The sequence below is a fragment of the Musa acuminata genome, chromosome BXJ3-2 (genome assembly GCF_036884655.1).
Source record: "Musa acuminata AAA Group cultivar baxijiao chromosome BXJ3-2, Cavendish_Baxijiao_AAA, whole genome shotgun sequence".
NCBI classification, from domain to species: domain Eukaryota; kingdom Viridiplantae; phylum Streptophyta; class Magnoliopsida; order Zingiberales; family Musaceae; genus Musa; species Musa acuminata.
The window spans coordinates 34669259-34684628 of record NC_088350.1 but is presented as its reverse complement, the minus strand read 5'-3'; the positions used below and the strand labels follow the sequence as shown (position 1 = coordinate 34684628).

At 41.0% G+C, this 15370-nt stretch overlaps 3 protein-coding genes across 5 annotated transcripts; 2 read left to right on the top strand and 1 right to left on the bottom strand.

The window, feature by feature from the left end:
- Nucleotides 1-3380: 3380 nt before the first annotated feature.
- LOC135630680 (uncharacterized) lies at nucleotides 3381-4801 on the bottom strand. The gene is made up of 2 exons (XM_065137808.1): nucleotides 4199-4801; nucleotides 3381-4039 (listed from the first exon to the last, which is right to left on the bottom strand). The coding sequence occupies exons 1-2, from the start codon at nucleotides 4748-4750 to the stop codon at nucleotides 4022-4024; spliced, it is 570 nt and encodes a 189-aa protein (XP_064993880.1). The 5' UTR covers nucleotides 4751-4801; the 3' UTR covers nucleotides 3381-4021.
- A 2357-nt stretch (nucleotides 4802-7158) lies between these two features.
- Nucleotides 7159-11314, top strand: LOC135631763 (protein FAR1-RELATED SEQUENCE 6-like). 3 transcript variants are annotated; one of them, XM_065139636.1, is made up of 7 exons: nucleotides 7159-7371; nucleotides 7619-9733; nucleotides 9840-9947; nucleotides 10039-10140; nucleotides 10343-10411; nucleotides 10484-10647; nucleotides 10819-11314. In XM_065139636.1, exons 1-6 carry the CDS (start codon nucleotides 7309-7311, stop codon nucleotides 10610-10612), a joined length of 2586 nt encoding a protein of 861 aa, XP_064995708.1. In that variant the 5' UTR covers nucleotides 7159-7308; the 3' UTR covers nucleotides 10613-10647; nucleotides 10819-11314. The 3 variants fall into 3 exon arrangements, with proteins under 3 accessions (XP_064995708.1, XP_064995707.1, XP_064995706.1); XM_065139635.1 differs by having other exon boundaries at nucleotides 10803-11314; XM_065139634.1 differs by having other exon boundaries at nucleotides 10797-11314.
- Nucleotides 11315-12166: 852 nt separating this feature from the next.
- Nucleotides 12167-14307, top strand: LOC103976607 (uncharacterized). The gene has a single exon (XM_018822108.2). The coding sequence runs from the start codon at nucleotides 12216-12218 to the stop codon at nucleotides 14211-14213; it is 1998 nt and encodes a 665-aa protein (XP_018677653.2). The 5' UTR covers nucleotides 12167-12215; the 3' UTR covers nucleotides 14214-14307.
- The last annotated feature ends 1063 nt before the right edge of the window (nucleotides 14308-15370 follow it).

Below are 15370 nucleotides of genomic sequence, written 5' to 3'. Positions count from 1 at the left end.
TCAGCCATCTACTCAAGTTCTAAATTACTGCCTTGATGATGCACTTCAGTCATAGATGATTGAGACTGAGTCAGTGATTCCACTTCTTGAGCTAATGGTCTTATAAGAAGGTCAATCTGACTGTGATTTGACGGGAATCTGGAAAAGATCACAGATTTTAATTACAAAGTGCCCCATTTTGCAAAATCTTTTCTACTCTTTATTGGCAGATCTCCATGACCTATTCATTGGCCTTCCGTCTTTTAGAGAAACTATGGTTTCTGTACAGGAAGTGCTTGCTGATATCAATGACGGAGAGCCAGTGTAAACAATGCTGCATGCTGTCCTATGGAAAGAACCGAGAAAAGGAACTCGACAAATTCGGAGCTTTTGTGCAAGCTCTAAGGAGCCGAACTAAAAAGTTCGGATCTGTGGTGGCTGTAGTTGAAGCAAATTTTGGCTGGTCTCGGGAGGCATTGGAACGCATCTGGGCCTCTCGAGATTGCAGAGTCAATCAATCCATGTTTCGTAGAGTTATATTATGATGATGATGCAAATGATGAAGAGGTGTTGGTGAACATGAAAGAAAGTCTTTTAGCAGATATGTCTACCATAGCTGTTGGTCCAGGAGTCACAGCAGTTCTTGGTGCATCATCATCATCAAATGTTGTTTGTGCATCTACATTTATCAAGCTTGCAACATATAAGATTCCTGCTACTTTAAAGTTTGGCTTAGCTCAGCTGCAAAAGGCAGCTACTATCGGACTTGGTAAGCTCCTTGGCTCAACAAATTTACTCACACATGGGCTCGCAGACACTGGAGCCAAGGCGTCCACCTCAAAGTTCACAGCATCAGCTAAGAAAACTTTCGCCATTACCCACCCTCTGACAGCATTAACTGAGAGATCAAGCTTGTTGGCCATGAGGGCATCATTTGTTGATATTATGAGAAAGAAGAGTGTCCAATCAACAAAGTTTTCACCATTGTCTTGCGGCATGGTTGCTTGCACTGTGTTGCTGGCTTATGGAAATGAGGTTGAGTGTGCTGCTGAGTCATTACCATGGCTGCATCTGTCGGTTGTGGGCTTCAGAGCTTGCACCTAGATACATGAAGCTTTACAGTCTCTGATGTACAATTTTTTTGAAGAAAATGAGGGCACAATGAAGAAGGTTAAAGATATCCATTTATGATTGGTTTATGTTTAATCAATGGCCACAAAAGAAGACAATGTTTTAGATCTTCAGGAAACAGCAGTTTTGATATCACCCTATGCCACAGCTTTGGTAGAGATTTGCCCCTTCCAGCAACAATGTGGATGACGCTTCTGAGACCCTGGTTTTGTGACTGTCTTGAGTGTTTCTTCCTCCATGCAGGTCACACCTACCCAAATCAGATGTTCTTTTCAAACTAGTTTTGTGCATCAACACTGACATGTATGAAAGTTTTTAAAAGGTGTTTATATAAATTACAATAACCAATAGAGACTAACTACAATGACATGTATGCCAGGTTTCAAGTTTTGGTTGGTTATATATGCTAATCTCATATTAAGAGGGTCTATACGCAGAGTTGGTTTTCTTCCAGGCACAACTAGAAAATTTTAGTTTTGATGCTCAAGTAAAAGATTGTTTTCTTCTCTTATTATAATTGCACCAGTTTGTCCCACAACACTGAAAAGGAGATCCAGACAGCATGGGATTTCAAGATGGCTTTCTCGCAAGATATTTAAGGTCAATCATTCATTACAGAAGATATGCAAGGTTAGGAAGGAGTGAAGTAAGATCCTGCTATTGTCTTATTGTGGCAGTATCCTCACCCAGGAAGCAGGCATTTATGACCTCAGAGCCAATACACAAGAATCTTGTGCCATTGTCTTCTTCCACTGACATTGAACCTTGACAATCTGCATGGAAAGTGGAACTGTGGAACCACATTTTTCTTCCCTTGGCAGGCACCAGATGGTGGCAACAAGTCAGTTAATCCCCCGTCTTGCTTAAACATGAAAGAGATGAAAAAATGCTCATGTCACAGAATGCAGCCATGACGACAAGTCAAAATGAATCTAGAAGTAGAGGCTGATGATGGAATTATAGAATACAGTCACCCTTATTCCAGCATTACAGATTCTTCTAGTGCCAGCATCTCAGGTTGGCATATTGTCAAAATATCAAAAGAACACATTTTTGTTACTGCACTAATAGTAAAGGCTAGTTACAAAGATGACAGGCTTCAACGACTTGTTTGAGCAAATAGGAAAGGGATGCCAATTGCCAATTGGGAAATTATAGCTAAAGTATAGGGATGACAAGGAAGAGCAGGTGATGTTAGTGACCGATGCGGATCTGCAGGAGCGCATGAAGGTATTGGATTATACCAGATCAAACAGAGTGAAGCTTCAAGCATACGCTATGTCATATCATGTCGGCAGCTCAGCAAGTAGTAATTGCCTAAATCCATGAAAAGCAGAGAGACATAATGTTGAAACCTCACCTGCTAATCTTTGAGTTATTAAAGAATTGTTGTGATGGCAATCGAAGCATTATTTCTTGAAGTTAGAGGCCAATGTTGTCATCCTTACATTCAGCAGATATAGATATCAATTTTATGTTGATTGGAACTCCTGTTAACAAACTTCCTGTGACCTCCATTTTCAAATATTGTCACCTCTATGTAAGTACCTTGCATGTGTTTACAGAGGGAACTGTTTTGTCAGTCTTCTCCCTACATTCATTTACCTACAAACACACTTTTCTCCTGGTTTTTGGTTGAGTCTGAGTTTCATGGTGTTGTGTACTTCTGCAAATTTAGAACACAATATCTATATTCATGTTCTGCATGCTCATTTACGGTCTTTTCCCTGTGAAAGAAGGTACTATATGTCATTTGTTTTTCCAAACTGTAATTTCAGAATTCCTATGATCTCTTATTTCTGCTTAATCTTGTGTTCATACTGGGGGATGATAAGTTTATACCTCTTATTAATCAGGTAGCTATCAATTAATTTAGATTATTTACTACTGTTACATTATAATGTGAAGTTATTGGCTCTGATCAACTTGTATGCACCTATTTGCAGTTGGCGAAACTGTTTTTGGACCAAGCAGGTGTTGGACTCTTCATCTAGAGCTGCACGTTAGCAGACATCATTCTGAACAAATCTAAAATTCCAGGTTATATTATCTTAGATGTTCAAGACGGTTTGATGGTTCACTTCAGCTAAAATTCAAGGGTCTTTATGACCATATGCTGCATGACTTGAATATGAATGCTCTGCTTGTTGATAGACTGTCCGTCAAGTTTCTATCAATTGTACCATGATGGCTTTAAACTCATCAGTTGTTCTGGAAATCAAGATCTACTAGGATGAACCAGAAGCCAAGTTATGCTACAACGCCTGATAGATTCTGGGTACATCAGTTCATCCATGATCATACCTAAAACATGATTGGCTGCTGTGCCTGGTGCTGTTTCACACCGAGAAAGATGGAACCATCCAATTTGATCTTCAACACCACGATTTTGAACCAATATCTGCAAAGGATGATGCTATTTTCAAAGGTTCAAGAAAGTTGCCATGTCATTGATACTTTTCAAAATGCTGCTGATGACAGAAGTATGGATCCTAGTTTGGTGTCTTCATGTATTCAGGGCATAAAACTCTTGTACACAAGTTTTCCAGTTTCGGTTTAGATCAAGTAACACTGAGAAATCATTCAGCATTTCTTGAAATGATATTCCCATATTTCATCCTTGTGCTTGCGATACTACTGTAAGCTGTTGACTTATGTTGCAAGATGAACATGGTGGTGCTGTCATCTTCATGTTTCCTTGAAGTAACCCCCCCTGCTGGTGAACCATCCATATTTATTTGATCTGCTGTGTCAATTATGATTGCCAACTACATGACTGCTGCATTCCTTTTTTTACTGAATGTGCTTAGATTTGTTTCATTTTTCTGGTAATTTGTTTCAGCACTTGGGAAAGAGATACTGATATGGGCTAAAACATCATCTTCCACCAACTCTGAGCTGGTTGGCTGTATCAAGCTCCATAAATTTTCTGAAAGAATAATAGGACTCAAACTTGTGTATACATACATATAAATCAACAAATCATGAGCTTAAACAAACAATAAATAAGAATCACAGTGACATAAAGCAATCTGCAAATAAACTAGCTGAGGACCCAATCAATAGCCAAAGCGAGCATTGCTTAGACCTGTAAAGGCCATGGCCAATTGCTCACATCCCCCTCCTGCTGCACCTTGGCGCTCCTCCTCACGCCGCTCCCATCCACATAGGTGTGGTACCTCAACACGAAGGCCAAAGCCATCACCACCCACTCCATGCAGAAGATGACCAGGCAGAGCGCCCCCACCATCTTCAGTATCACCGCCCCGTCCTCCTCCCGGACGTAGGACCGGAGGCCATCCGCCAGGAAGTCCGACGTCCTGGTGAAGACAAGCACGGCGACGGAGCCCTGGAGGATGGCGGTCAGGACGGTGGCGACCATGTGGGCGCCGTACCAGCGGCTGGAGGAGCCGGAGGCGGCGGCGCACCCGGCGATAGCAGAGGCGATGGTGAGGGCGTGGAGGAGGATGAGGAGGAGGCCGCAGGCCGAGGGGATGAGGCGGAGGGAAAGGGTGAGGAAGATGCAGCTGGAGGCGGCCCCTAGGAGGACGTAGTTGCAGAGCAGGAAGGCCTTGTGAGCGCGGCAATGCGCCGGCGAGGCCGCCTCCGGTGGCGACGAGGCGATGGACATCATCCCCATGGCTTCTGTAGTGAGCGAGCGAGCGAGAGAGAGAGAGAGAGAGAGAGAGAGAGAGAGAGAGAGAGAGAGATGACTGCGAGAGAAGCAGAGCAAATGGGTTTATATTGTAAGCCAGAGAGAGAGAAGGGGGGTGGGGGGGGCGGGTGGGCGGAGGAGCGCTGGGAATTCGACCGTTGGAAGAGGATGACACCTGGTGAAGTAGCACAACGGCTGTTATACTCAAAAGGCGGGATTCGAGAATTCGACCGTTGGTCACTTTATACTCTTTCTTCGATATATATATATATATATATATATATATATATATATATATATATATATATATATGATCTCAGTTTACTCTTCTAAATCAGATATAATGTTATGATCTTTTCTATATGAATGATTAATATATGTTTGACAAAATGAGTGGGGAGGAACTATGGGTTAGTGTGCCAATTAACCATCACATCTACTCGAGTTTATTTGTTCTCTTGCCTTTGCAATAAAAAGAGACATGATAGTTGACATTAAGTCAACTTGAGAAAATTCATGAGTCAGGAAGAATGTTTGGTGTCCGGGAAGAATGCTGTGATACCAAATAGACAATCAAGAAAATGTAAAAATAAAATAAAACGAAAAATAGTAATTACAAGATTTAGGTGATTCATCATCCTTTGTGAGAATAATAAAATTCAAGAAAGTACTCATAATCCCTCACATAGATATATATTAAGATATTTTTTTTCTCTTCGACTTTTATAGATAGAAGATGATGAGATTTTTGTTGTTCTATACATGTATAACTAGAAAAAATCTAATTTTTCATGGAGTCAAAATAATAAAATATAAAAAATTATGAGTAAACTTTTTAAAAAATTTCATGTTTTTATTTTTTTCTTCCGTAAAGTATTATTTTTTCTTTATTCTTATATAATATCCCTTATTATTTAAAAGATAGTATTACCCCTAGCCTCCGTCCAATCGTTATTGTCTCTATCTCGCATCTACCATTGTTATCACGGTCTCGTCTACTACCTTCACCTTCACGCTTATATCTTATTGTTATCATTGTCCTTGTGCCTTTGTCTGTTATTATCGATGTGTTGCTAAAGTCCTATCACGAGGCTCTTGCCCTCATCCTCCTATTTTTATCATAGTTCATGTCATTGCAGTCATTTTCCTCTCATTTCCATGTCAAATGCCTCATATTATACCATCTTTTAAGGAGGACATTCTCAACCATCTCCTTCACCTCCTAAATTTTGAGCCATCATGTTAAATGAGTATACTCTTACTCATTTTCATTCTTCGTTGTTATTCGATCAAGAAAGCATAGTAACTTGAGAAGGAGCACCAATGGCACCTTGTGCGATGGATCATTTGGGAGAGGAGAGAAATGAAGTCTCATCGTAATCATCTCTTTTCTTTTCATTGAAGTTTACCATCATGATACATGAGAAGGGCCCAACAATGAGGCAACACCATGGCTACCTTCTTGCCCTCAATCTCATCCCCGACCTCAACACCATCAAATAGTGATAGGGTCTTGTAACGGGGTGAAAACGGTAAACAATGACGAAAGTTAGAGACAACTATCATGGAGTAAATATAAAGGTAATCTTATTATCTATTAGAAAATATGGGTTGCTTTTGAAAATAAAACAAAAATGAAATATTATCTTTTAACTTGGAATTTACTGTATCTTAAACCTAAACTCATATAAAAAACCTAGGTTATGATCATGGATTTAGAATCATGAATGATGCCATGTCATTCACCCACTCACACACACACCTTAAAAAAAAAAAGAAAAAGTACACAACCTTTGTTTTTTTAAAAAAAAAATCTTACCCACTTACATGAATGTTCCATATGTGGGTCCTTGAACTCCAATCACAAGCACTAAACATGTGTAGGTGTTGCCCTTTTTTTCATATTCAATTGATGAACAGAACATTGACCTTTTAAAGTTAAATTTATAATATTAGTTCCAATTTAAGATGTTTGTTCATGATGTTATTATGCACCAATTGACTCACAAGTGAACCAAATTGCCACCTCATAATCTTAATGGATTCAATCAAATAGCTTGATCAAAATCCATTGCCAATAGAAGAGACCTACTAAAATATCTTCTTCTTATATTCTCTATCCTATAACAAAGTTAGATAAATTGATAAAATATTAATTAGAATTTTAAATTTTAATATAATGGACTTAACCCTCTAAACAATTTTGTTTAATTTTAATACAATGAAATTAATCATTGGTGTTTAGTTAGGTGTCTAAATTCTAAACATTGGAGGAATATTTGTGTGATTTAAAAGCTTTAAAAGGATGTTTATGCAATTTCTTTTAATTCGACTACCCAAAGCTTTACCCTCCATACATCTCGGGTGGGTCCCTTCACCTATGAAAGCAGAAAACAACCACGCGCGGTCCGGAAACCGTCCGCCCTGTATCGCCCCCTAATTTGCCCCCTCTCCCGAAAAGAAACCCTAAGGATCGACCCCGCCTCGCCGGAGATCCGCGGCAGGGCCAGTCTCCGATCCGCAAGCAAGCGAAGGAGGAGGTGATGGAAGGACACGGCTCCCGGTCGAAGAAACCTAGAAGGCAGCCCTTCTCTCTCAACTCCCAGGTCGGATCTCTCTCCCCTACAATTGATCTCCTCTGGCTGCTCCTGTTTCTTGCCCTCTACTTCGATCCTTTGTACCTTTCAAGAGTTTCTCCGTTACTTGCTTCAGATTTCCGGTTTTGCCTTTTGTTTTGCGTGGCTATTGTAACTTGAGATACAGAATAAATCTATAGCTTGAAAGGTGCAATTTTGTCCCCGAAAAAAGCGTTCTTTTATAGTGTTTCTTGGCTTTCTTTTGATGCCAATTTAGGATGTGATGGGAGACGTGGGTTTGGAAGGGCTGGACGGAATGGAGGATGATGAGTTGGATGATGGTAATGCCGGGGCTGAAGTCGATGACAGAGTGCCTGAGGTGGGCATGGTGTTTAAGAATCATCAAGAGGTTTCCAGATTCTACAAGAGGTATGCTCGCCGGGTGGGGTTTGGCATTGCGATAAGAAGATCTGCCTTCACTGAAGACGGCCACTGCCTGTACCTAGAGCTGATGTGCTGCAAGGGAGGTCGGAATCGACCTGAGGCCAAGTACCGGAAAAGGAACTCAGCAAAGACGAATTGTCCAGCTAGAATCAAGGTGAAGCTGTGGGGAGATGGGATGCTGCACTTGGTCGTGGCTAATATTGATCATAACCATCCGGTCAGCCCCTCGATGGCACGGTTCTTGAGCTGTTATAGGCAGCTATCAGGTGCTGCCAAGAAGCGCGCTGAGCGTAACAAGGATGGAGAGACAGTACAGCCAAGATTGCCTCCAAGGATGCCCATTGAGCGATTAAGCGCGCTTGAAGAACTACTTTTTAGTGAGAGTGAACATAGGAGTTTTGTGGAAAGGGGTCGATTGAAGCTCGGAGAAGGTGATGCCGAGGCACTTCGTCTCTTCTTTACTAGAATGCAGGCGAAGAATACAAATTTCTTCAATGTCATTGATTTGGATGAGGAAGGCTGTGTTAGGAATGTATTCTGGGCAGATGCACGGTCAAGAGCTGCTTATCAGTACTATAATGATGTCGTTGTGCTTGATACGACCTATGTGATAAATAAATATGATTTGCCTTTGGCCACCTTTGTTGGGGTGAACCATCATGGTCAGTTGGTGCTCTTGGGTTGCTGTTTGCTCTCGGATGAGACCATGGAGACCTATGTATGGTTGTTCAAGGCATGGATAGCATGTATGTATGGGGAGTTTCCTAAGGCCCTGATCACCGATCAATCTAAGAGCATTCAGAGTGCAGTTGCTCAAGTGCTCCCTGAAGTTCGTCATCGCATATGCTTGTCGCAGATAATGAAAAAAGTTCCTGAGAAATTAGGTGGATTAGCGGAGTATAGAGCTATTAATAAGGCAATGCAAAAGGCTGTTTATGATTCTTTAACAGCTGAGGAGTTTGAGGACGACTGGAGAAGGATGGTTGAGATGTATGGACTTCATGGTAATGAATGGTTCAGGTCATTATATGAATGCCGACATTCTTGGGTCCCTGTTTATCTAAAAGACACATTTTGGGCAGGTATGTCGACCACCCAACGTAACGAAACTATGGTTGCATTTTTTGATGGGCATGTGGAAGCAAAGACTTCCCTGAAGCAATTTCTTAGTAAATATGAGATGGCATTGCTGGATAAATACGAAAAGGAAGCTCAAGCAGATTTTGAGACATTTCATAAGAGACGACCGTCTGTCTCAAAATTTCACATGGAAGAGCAACTGTCCAGAGTATACACACTTAATATGTTTAAAAAATTCCAGGATGAGATTGAGGCCATAATGTACTGTCATGCATCACTGGTCAATGTAGATGGGCCGGTATCTACTTTTGATGTCAAGGAATGTATCTTTCTTGATGATGGCAAGAGGACAATGAATAAGAATCACGGAGTTTTATACAACACAGAAGAGAAGGAGATTCAATGCATATGTGGTTCTTTTCAGTTTAGAGGGATTCTATGCAGGCACGCTTTGTCTGTATTAAAGTGGCAACAAGTGCATGAAATTCCATCTCAATATGTTCTGGATCGGTGGAAAAAGGACTTCAAGCGATTGCATGTTCTGGCTCGATCTTCAGATGATGTGATCGCTAATAATAGAGTTGACCGTTATGATTATTTATCAATGCGATGCCTTCAGCTGGTTGAAGTTGGAGTACTTTCAGATAAATACCAACTTGCTCTAAAGTTGATAAAAGAGGTGGAGAAGTTTCTTCTTAGTGACAAAACACATGATGATACACAACCTAGGATTAAGCTTCGTGTTCCCAAAGCAAACAGATTGAACCGGAATCACAATCAAAATGCTGGAAAGAGTGTGGCTTCTGAAAATGGAAATGCAGTGCAACTTCTTGGTGGGCAGCCACAAATGAATGAGGCCCATGTAGAGGTTACGTTTATATGAATGCAGTGGTTGATTAATTAGATGCATTTATATCAGTTTCATTACTTGATTTATATTGCTAACTTTTTCTTTAACCTTGTTGTATGAACAGCCTCCTCATGGAATCACAAAGGCTGCTGATGGTAGCTATGAGTTCCAAGGTCTTCCGACTCCGTATCTTGCCACCCAAATCAGGCTTCAACCAAACACGAGACCAACGGTTCTCATAATTTTAGTGTCTTGCATCTTATCTTTGTTTTCTTAGACTATATAGAATTGTTCATTTTCATTGGCAATGATGTTTATGGCAGGAAGGAGGAAACACAGCTGTCTTGCCTCCTCGTGGTCATTTTGGTATACCACTGAATGGGAACCAAACAACAATGAGACCAGGCATAGTATACATGTTCCCGGTTTGTTTCTCCTTTCACCCCTTCTTCTTGCCTCCCTGAGCTTTATCTTTCTTGTAATGTTAATTTAATGCTATGTAAAGTTCATCTATACATTAACAAGTGCCCTGAAAGAGGATGTAGGCATGGCTTCTTTGTTTCTCTTATTGAAAGATTATTTGAAGTGCCTTATCCAGCTCTAATTCGGGAGGTATATGCATTACAGGGTGGGTTTGACCCTCAGACTTTTGGAAACGGGCCTATGATGCCATGGATCTATCAGCCAATGCTCCAGGTTAATTTAGTTGCTTGCATGGAATATTTCTTACTGTATTTCTTTCTAATGAGATAATCTGAGAACATGTAGGCTACTCAGAACCCAAAGGATTCGCCTGCTCCGACAGTTGTCCCACCAAAGAGACGAAAGATGTATCGTGGCCACAAGTCTTTGCAAGCAACTCAAGAACCAAAAGAAACTTCTGGTGCAACTGGTTAATGGAAAGTGCATGAAGTTGTAGAATATAGCCCTAGGTGTGTCCACGCATCCTACCAGAACATGTTTGGTTATGAATTTCAAATTTTTGCTATGTCTTGCATCTTATTCTTTCATTTCGTCCTTGCTTTTCATGTTATGATATTATGTGATATCCAAGCATCACATGCAAGCCTTACTTTTGCAGTTTTAGCACATTTGTATGTTAGGTCTGTAAAAAAGCAGTTGAGATCCAAATGTGCATTTGGAGGAAGATTGAAGTCTTGAGGGAAAATCAAGATTTCAGCATCAAGGCACAATTTATATGGGATCACTCATGGTACAACCTGCAACTTGGAGGAGCTCCCAAGTCTCACTACTTTGGGATATGTCGGCTCTTCAGAAGTCTCGTTTATGGGATATTTCTATATCTATTGAAGAATGAGCTTGCTGGAAATATATAATTCATGTTGGAAGCTTGTATCAGTTGCCTGTTTCCCTAAAGTCTATGTTAATTACCTGAATGTAATTCTACCTTTACCGTGGGTAGGAGGCAAATTATCTGCATAGCCTTGCAGCTGTAAAATTGTGGGAGTTTGTTGATTGTGCCAAGGAAGCCTTTGATGTCATGGACATTAGCATTTCCAAATAGGTGTGGTTTAATTACTTATAATGATTGTTTGTGACTAGCTTTCCAAGAATTTTAATCTGCTTGTCTTATGAATAGCTCGGTGTATACTTTTTTCCTTCTTATTCTTTCTCTGCTGAATTCTTGCAAGTGTGATGAACTTGTTTGATAATTAATATTTATGATTGTTGGATTGATGCACATCAGGAATTGATGAGTGAGTACATGTGGTGTTGTAACTAGTTATGCTGCTGGCATGCCATACAAATTGATTGGATTCTCACTGGCATTTCACTACTGTTTTTACAGTTTGTTGCTTATTTTACCAAACAATTTCTTGCTTATTCTCACTGATACAATACATATGTGTTGGTATTGGATTTTATGACTTGATATTTGTTACTTTTTCTTAATCCGATTGGTAATTGTTATGCATCATATCAATCCTGAATGATTCATGCAGCAGTGTTCTGTTTCGATTTCGATTCGATTCATCGATTTTTATTGATAAATTAAAATATATATATATTTTTTTTATTCTTTAAAGTGTTAATTTTAACAATCCAAAACGGTTCTGCCGAAGTGTTCAGTTTCGATTTCGATTCGATTAATCGATTTTAACTGATAAATAAAAAAAATAAATTATTTGGTCAACATTCGACTCAAGTCAATAGCACCGACCACTAGCTGCCAAAATAAAGGTCAAGTTGACAATTTTCATCAAATCATTTAATATCAATAAAATTGCATTATCTGTAAGGTCGAGAGGACTGACCGAGCCGATCACCGCCGTCAATCTCAAGCTGCCGTCAGAGATCCTACCGCCCAATATGAATCGTGTCCGCATCATGGACGGTTCAGATCGTTGCCTACCTCTGCCTCACGTCGCATGTAGAACGATTTGAATCGAGCAGACGTCGAGGATCGAGCCGAAGGCGGAGGAACCCTCGTCGTCTCATTTGAAAAAGATTCCACGTTGCCAACGGATCTGTCGACGGAATGGGGCGAGATGTCACGAACGGGCCTCCGAAGCTGGAGAGGAGGAGCTCGAAGGAGTCTCTGGCGAAGAAATTTGAGGCCAAGAAGAAGCTGAGCCCCAGAAATCCACTGAAGGAGCTCAACAGTGGCTCCGTTCCTCCTCCTTTTGGCTCCGCCGAGGCTCCCAAAGGGGGTTGCTTCAGGTTCTTGCTCCCCAACTCCTCTGCTAAGGAGCCGCTTGCCCGATCCAAGCCGCGTCCAAGAACTCCCCGATCGGCGCCTTCCAATCCCAGAAACGACGCCACCAATCCCAGGAACCTCACAAACCCTTCCAGGTACCGGACCCAAAAGAATGAATCAAAATCCAGTCCTGGTGTCCCCAAGCAGCTCGGATCGAGTAAACCCTCGAAACCGAGAACCCCAGACCTCCTCCAGCTCTGGAACAAGAGAAGACCTGCCTCCAACGAACAAAACCCCGACTCAAAATTCGATCTTGAAGAGGGTTCGGAGGGAAAGGTAGGTTCTCGTTTGGCTTCGACTCCTGAGAAAACACTTCAGGGTTTTGATGCTCATGTCGTCTTGGAGGCAGCGAAGGAAGTGGAACAAATGATAACTCTCACACCGACTTCGGCCACCACACCTCCCGTTCAAGCGTCCATTTCGCCCGAGGTCCCCGTGGATGCTTCTGCGGTGGCTGCCACACCTGCTTGTTTTGCCGCAGGCCATGTGATCGCCAGAGTGCACGACCGGAGGAAATGCCGGCCGAGAGGCATACTGACTATCGGCGGATGTGGATTGGACATCGAAGATGTTAATGTTGGGGGTACCGATCCAACTCGGGTCTCTGCAATACCTCCTCCTCTTGCGGTGGCATCTATACGTTGGCTGTCTTCACCCTCAGAGAAGGTTAACTCCGATCTTGGTAGCAGTGTTAGTTCTAGCTCGAAAGTTCATATGGTGCATCGCCCTGCTGAAGCTTCCGTGGATTGGCTTCTTCCCACTTGTGAAGGTGGAGACAGCATGCCCAGAGATGAGTTCTCATTGCAGACTAGAACTTCACTTGATCATGGATTTTGGGGGTTCTCTCCTAATAATTCAAACATGGTGAACTCACCTGACCTCAGGGGGTTGTTGGATTTCAAGCCTCCAGGTCTAGAAGCAACACCATCATCTGGTATTGGAATTCAGAAAACCCCTACTACTGGTGGTAGTATTAGTCCTTTCTCTATGATCTTAGAAAGGATTGCAAAGACATCTAAAAGCAAACTTCTTAGGCCTCAACAAGAGAGGGGAGCACACCGTTATGGTTCTGCATTGGAGAGCTCAACATTTTCTGGCAACTCTTGGATTGAAGGCCATGCTATCTGCACCCCATCATCTTCCTCGAGCTCAACAAAGAAATTAAATTTGTCTGACTTGAAGATTGACAAAATGGCAGAAGCTATCGAGAACATCAGCTGGTCACCAAAGCCAGTAAGCAACGAGACAAGTTGTCAAGTGCCATCAACCAAGCTCAATTTCCAGTTTGGATGCCTGGCAACCCCATCAAACTCTGTTGATCTAAATCGTTTTCAAAATCCATCATGTGACAGAAACTCTGCAGTGAAAAATATTTGTGCTAAAGAACAGGTATTTCCAAGTTCTCAGACAAGGATATCATGGAGAGAAGGACTGGTGAGTAGGATCTTTGAGATGGGTGAACTGGATGGCAGTCAGTGGCTATCAGATGATGAGGATAACTTCAATCACCATGAAGAAGACAGAGCAGGACCAATTGCCAATCTTAAGTTTGAACCCAGAAGTAGCAGCTCCATTCTAAAGAATCAAAATGAACAGATTGCAACAGCTGGTTTTGGGTCTATTGAGTTCGTGTTTGATGCGGAAAAGGTTGAAGCAAAAGTTCCTCCAGAAGGACCGACCTCATGTGCCGAATCCATTAGCATAGAGGGACTTGTGTTGGATTCTTCTGGTGATTCTGATTGGAAATTTTTCTATAAAAACCACTTATTTGAAGTGTGAGATGCTTTGCTTTTCTCGCTCATGTCTCCAACACCATGTATTGATAGAATATTAGATCAAGCTTTTAAATGTCCAGAACTATCTTAAATTTTTACCTGCAATGATCTATGAGTTTAGTTCTCAAATTCTATCCATGTATAGTAGTACATTATTAACTTAAATGATTTGAGCTACTTACATAACTTCCCTCGCAGGTGTTGTTGGCTATAGAAAACAAAAACATAAAGTTTACAAATTATGTGTTTCTTGATATTTGTAGAGGCTTAATCCATTATTACCGCATTAGAAATTTTCAGTTACTCAGATCACCTGGTTGTAGAAAGGAAAAAAATGAAGTGTTATCTTTAGTCATGCTATGCTAGTCAATCTACTGCTAATGGACAAGAAATTTTTCCTTCAATTTAGTGTTCATCCAATTTTCCTTTGAGTTTCATGATTAATATTAGATACAGTAATTGACAAGAAAATTGTCTCCCTCATAAGCCTGCTTTTAATGTTTGCAGAGCTTTCATTCTACCTCTTCAAATTTAGGGCCTTTATGCAATTCTGAAGTTATGTGATTGGAGACTTGGATTTTAGTTATCGATCTACCACTTGCAACTTAATATGGATTCTATCTGATAACTGCCACTCTCATATACTAAAAAGGGTGTTACTGTTACAGTCTTTGCAGATAACATATGGTGCTCATGGGCTTTAATTAAACCAAATCTTGAAGCTTCTTGCTCAAGTGTTTTACATCTTGTCTTGCTAGTGACTGTACTGTTGTACACTAATCAAATTTATGCTTTGCCTAGTATGGGGTTTAAAGTTAATAAAGAGCAGTTTGGAAATTGTAGCATGTACAAGTTGTACTATATGCCTTCATAAAAATCTTGAATGGCTCTATTTTTTCCTAGGTTGTGAATTATGATACAAATGCCTTATCTGAGGTATGTGGAAAACAGGTGTTTCATGCTTCCCATTTCTAAACGTGAATGATCCTTACCATTGGTCACCAAGCTAAGATCTCTTATGATTTCTAAATGCAAACATTTAACAAGACAATTCTAAACAAGTTCTCATCTCTTTATGAGGACCGCAATTCTAAGTTGGCTGTATATGCCAAGATTTGAAACATGACTAGGGTCAGATGCTCTCTTGCTTTAAAGACCAAT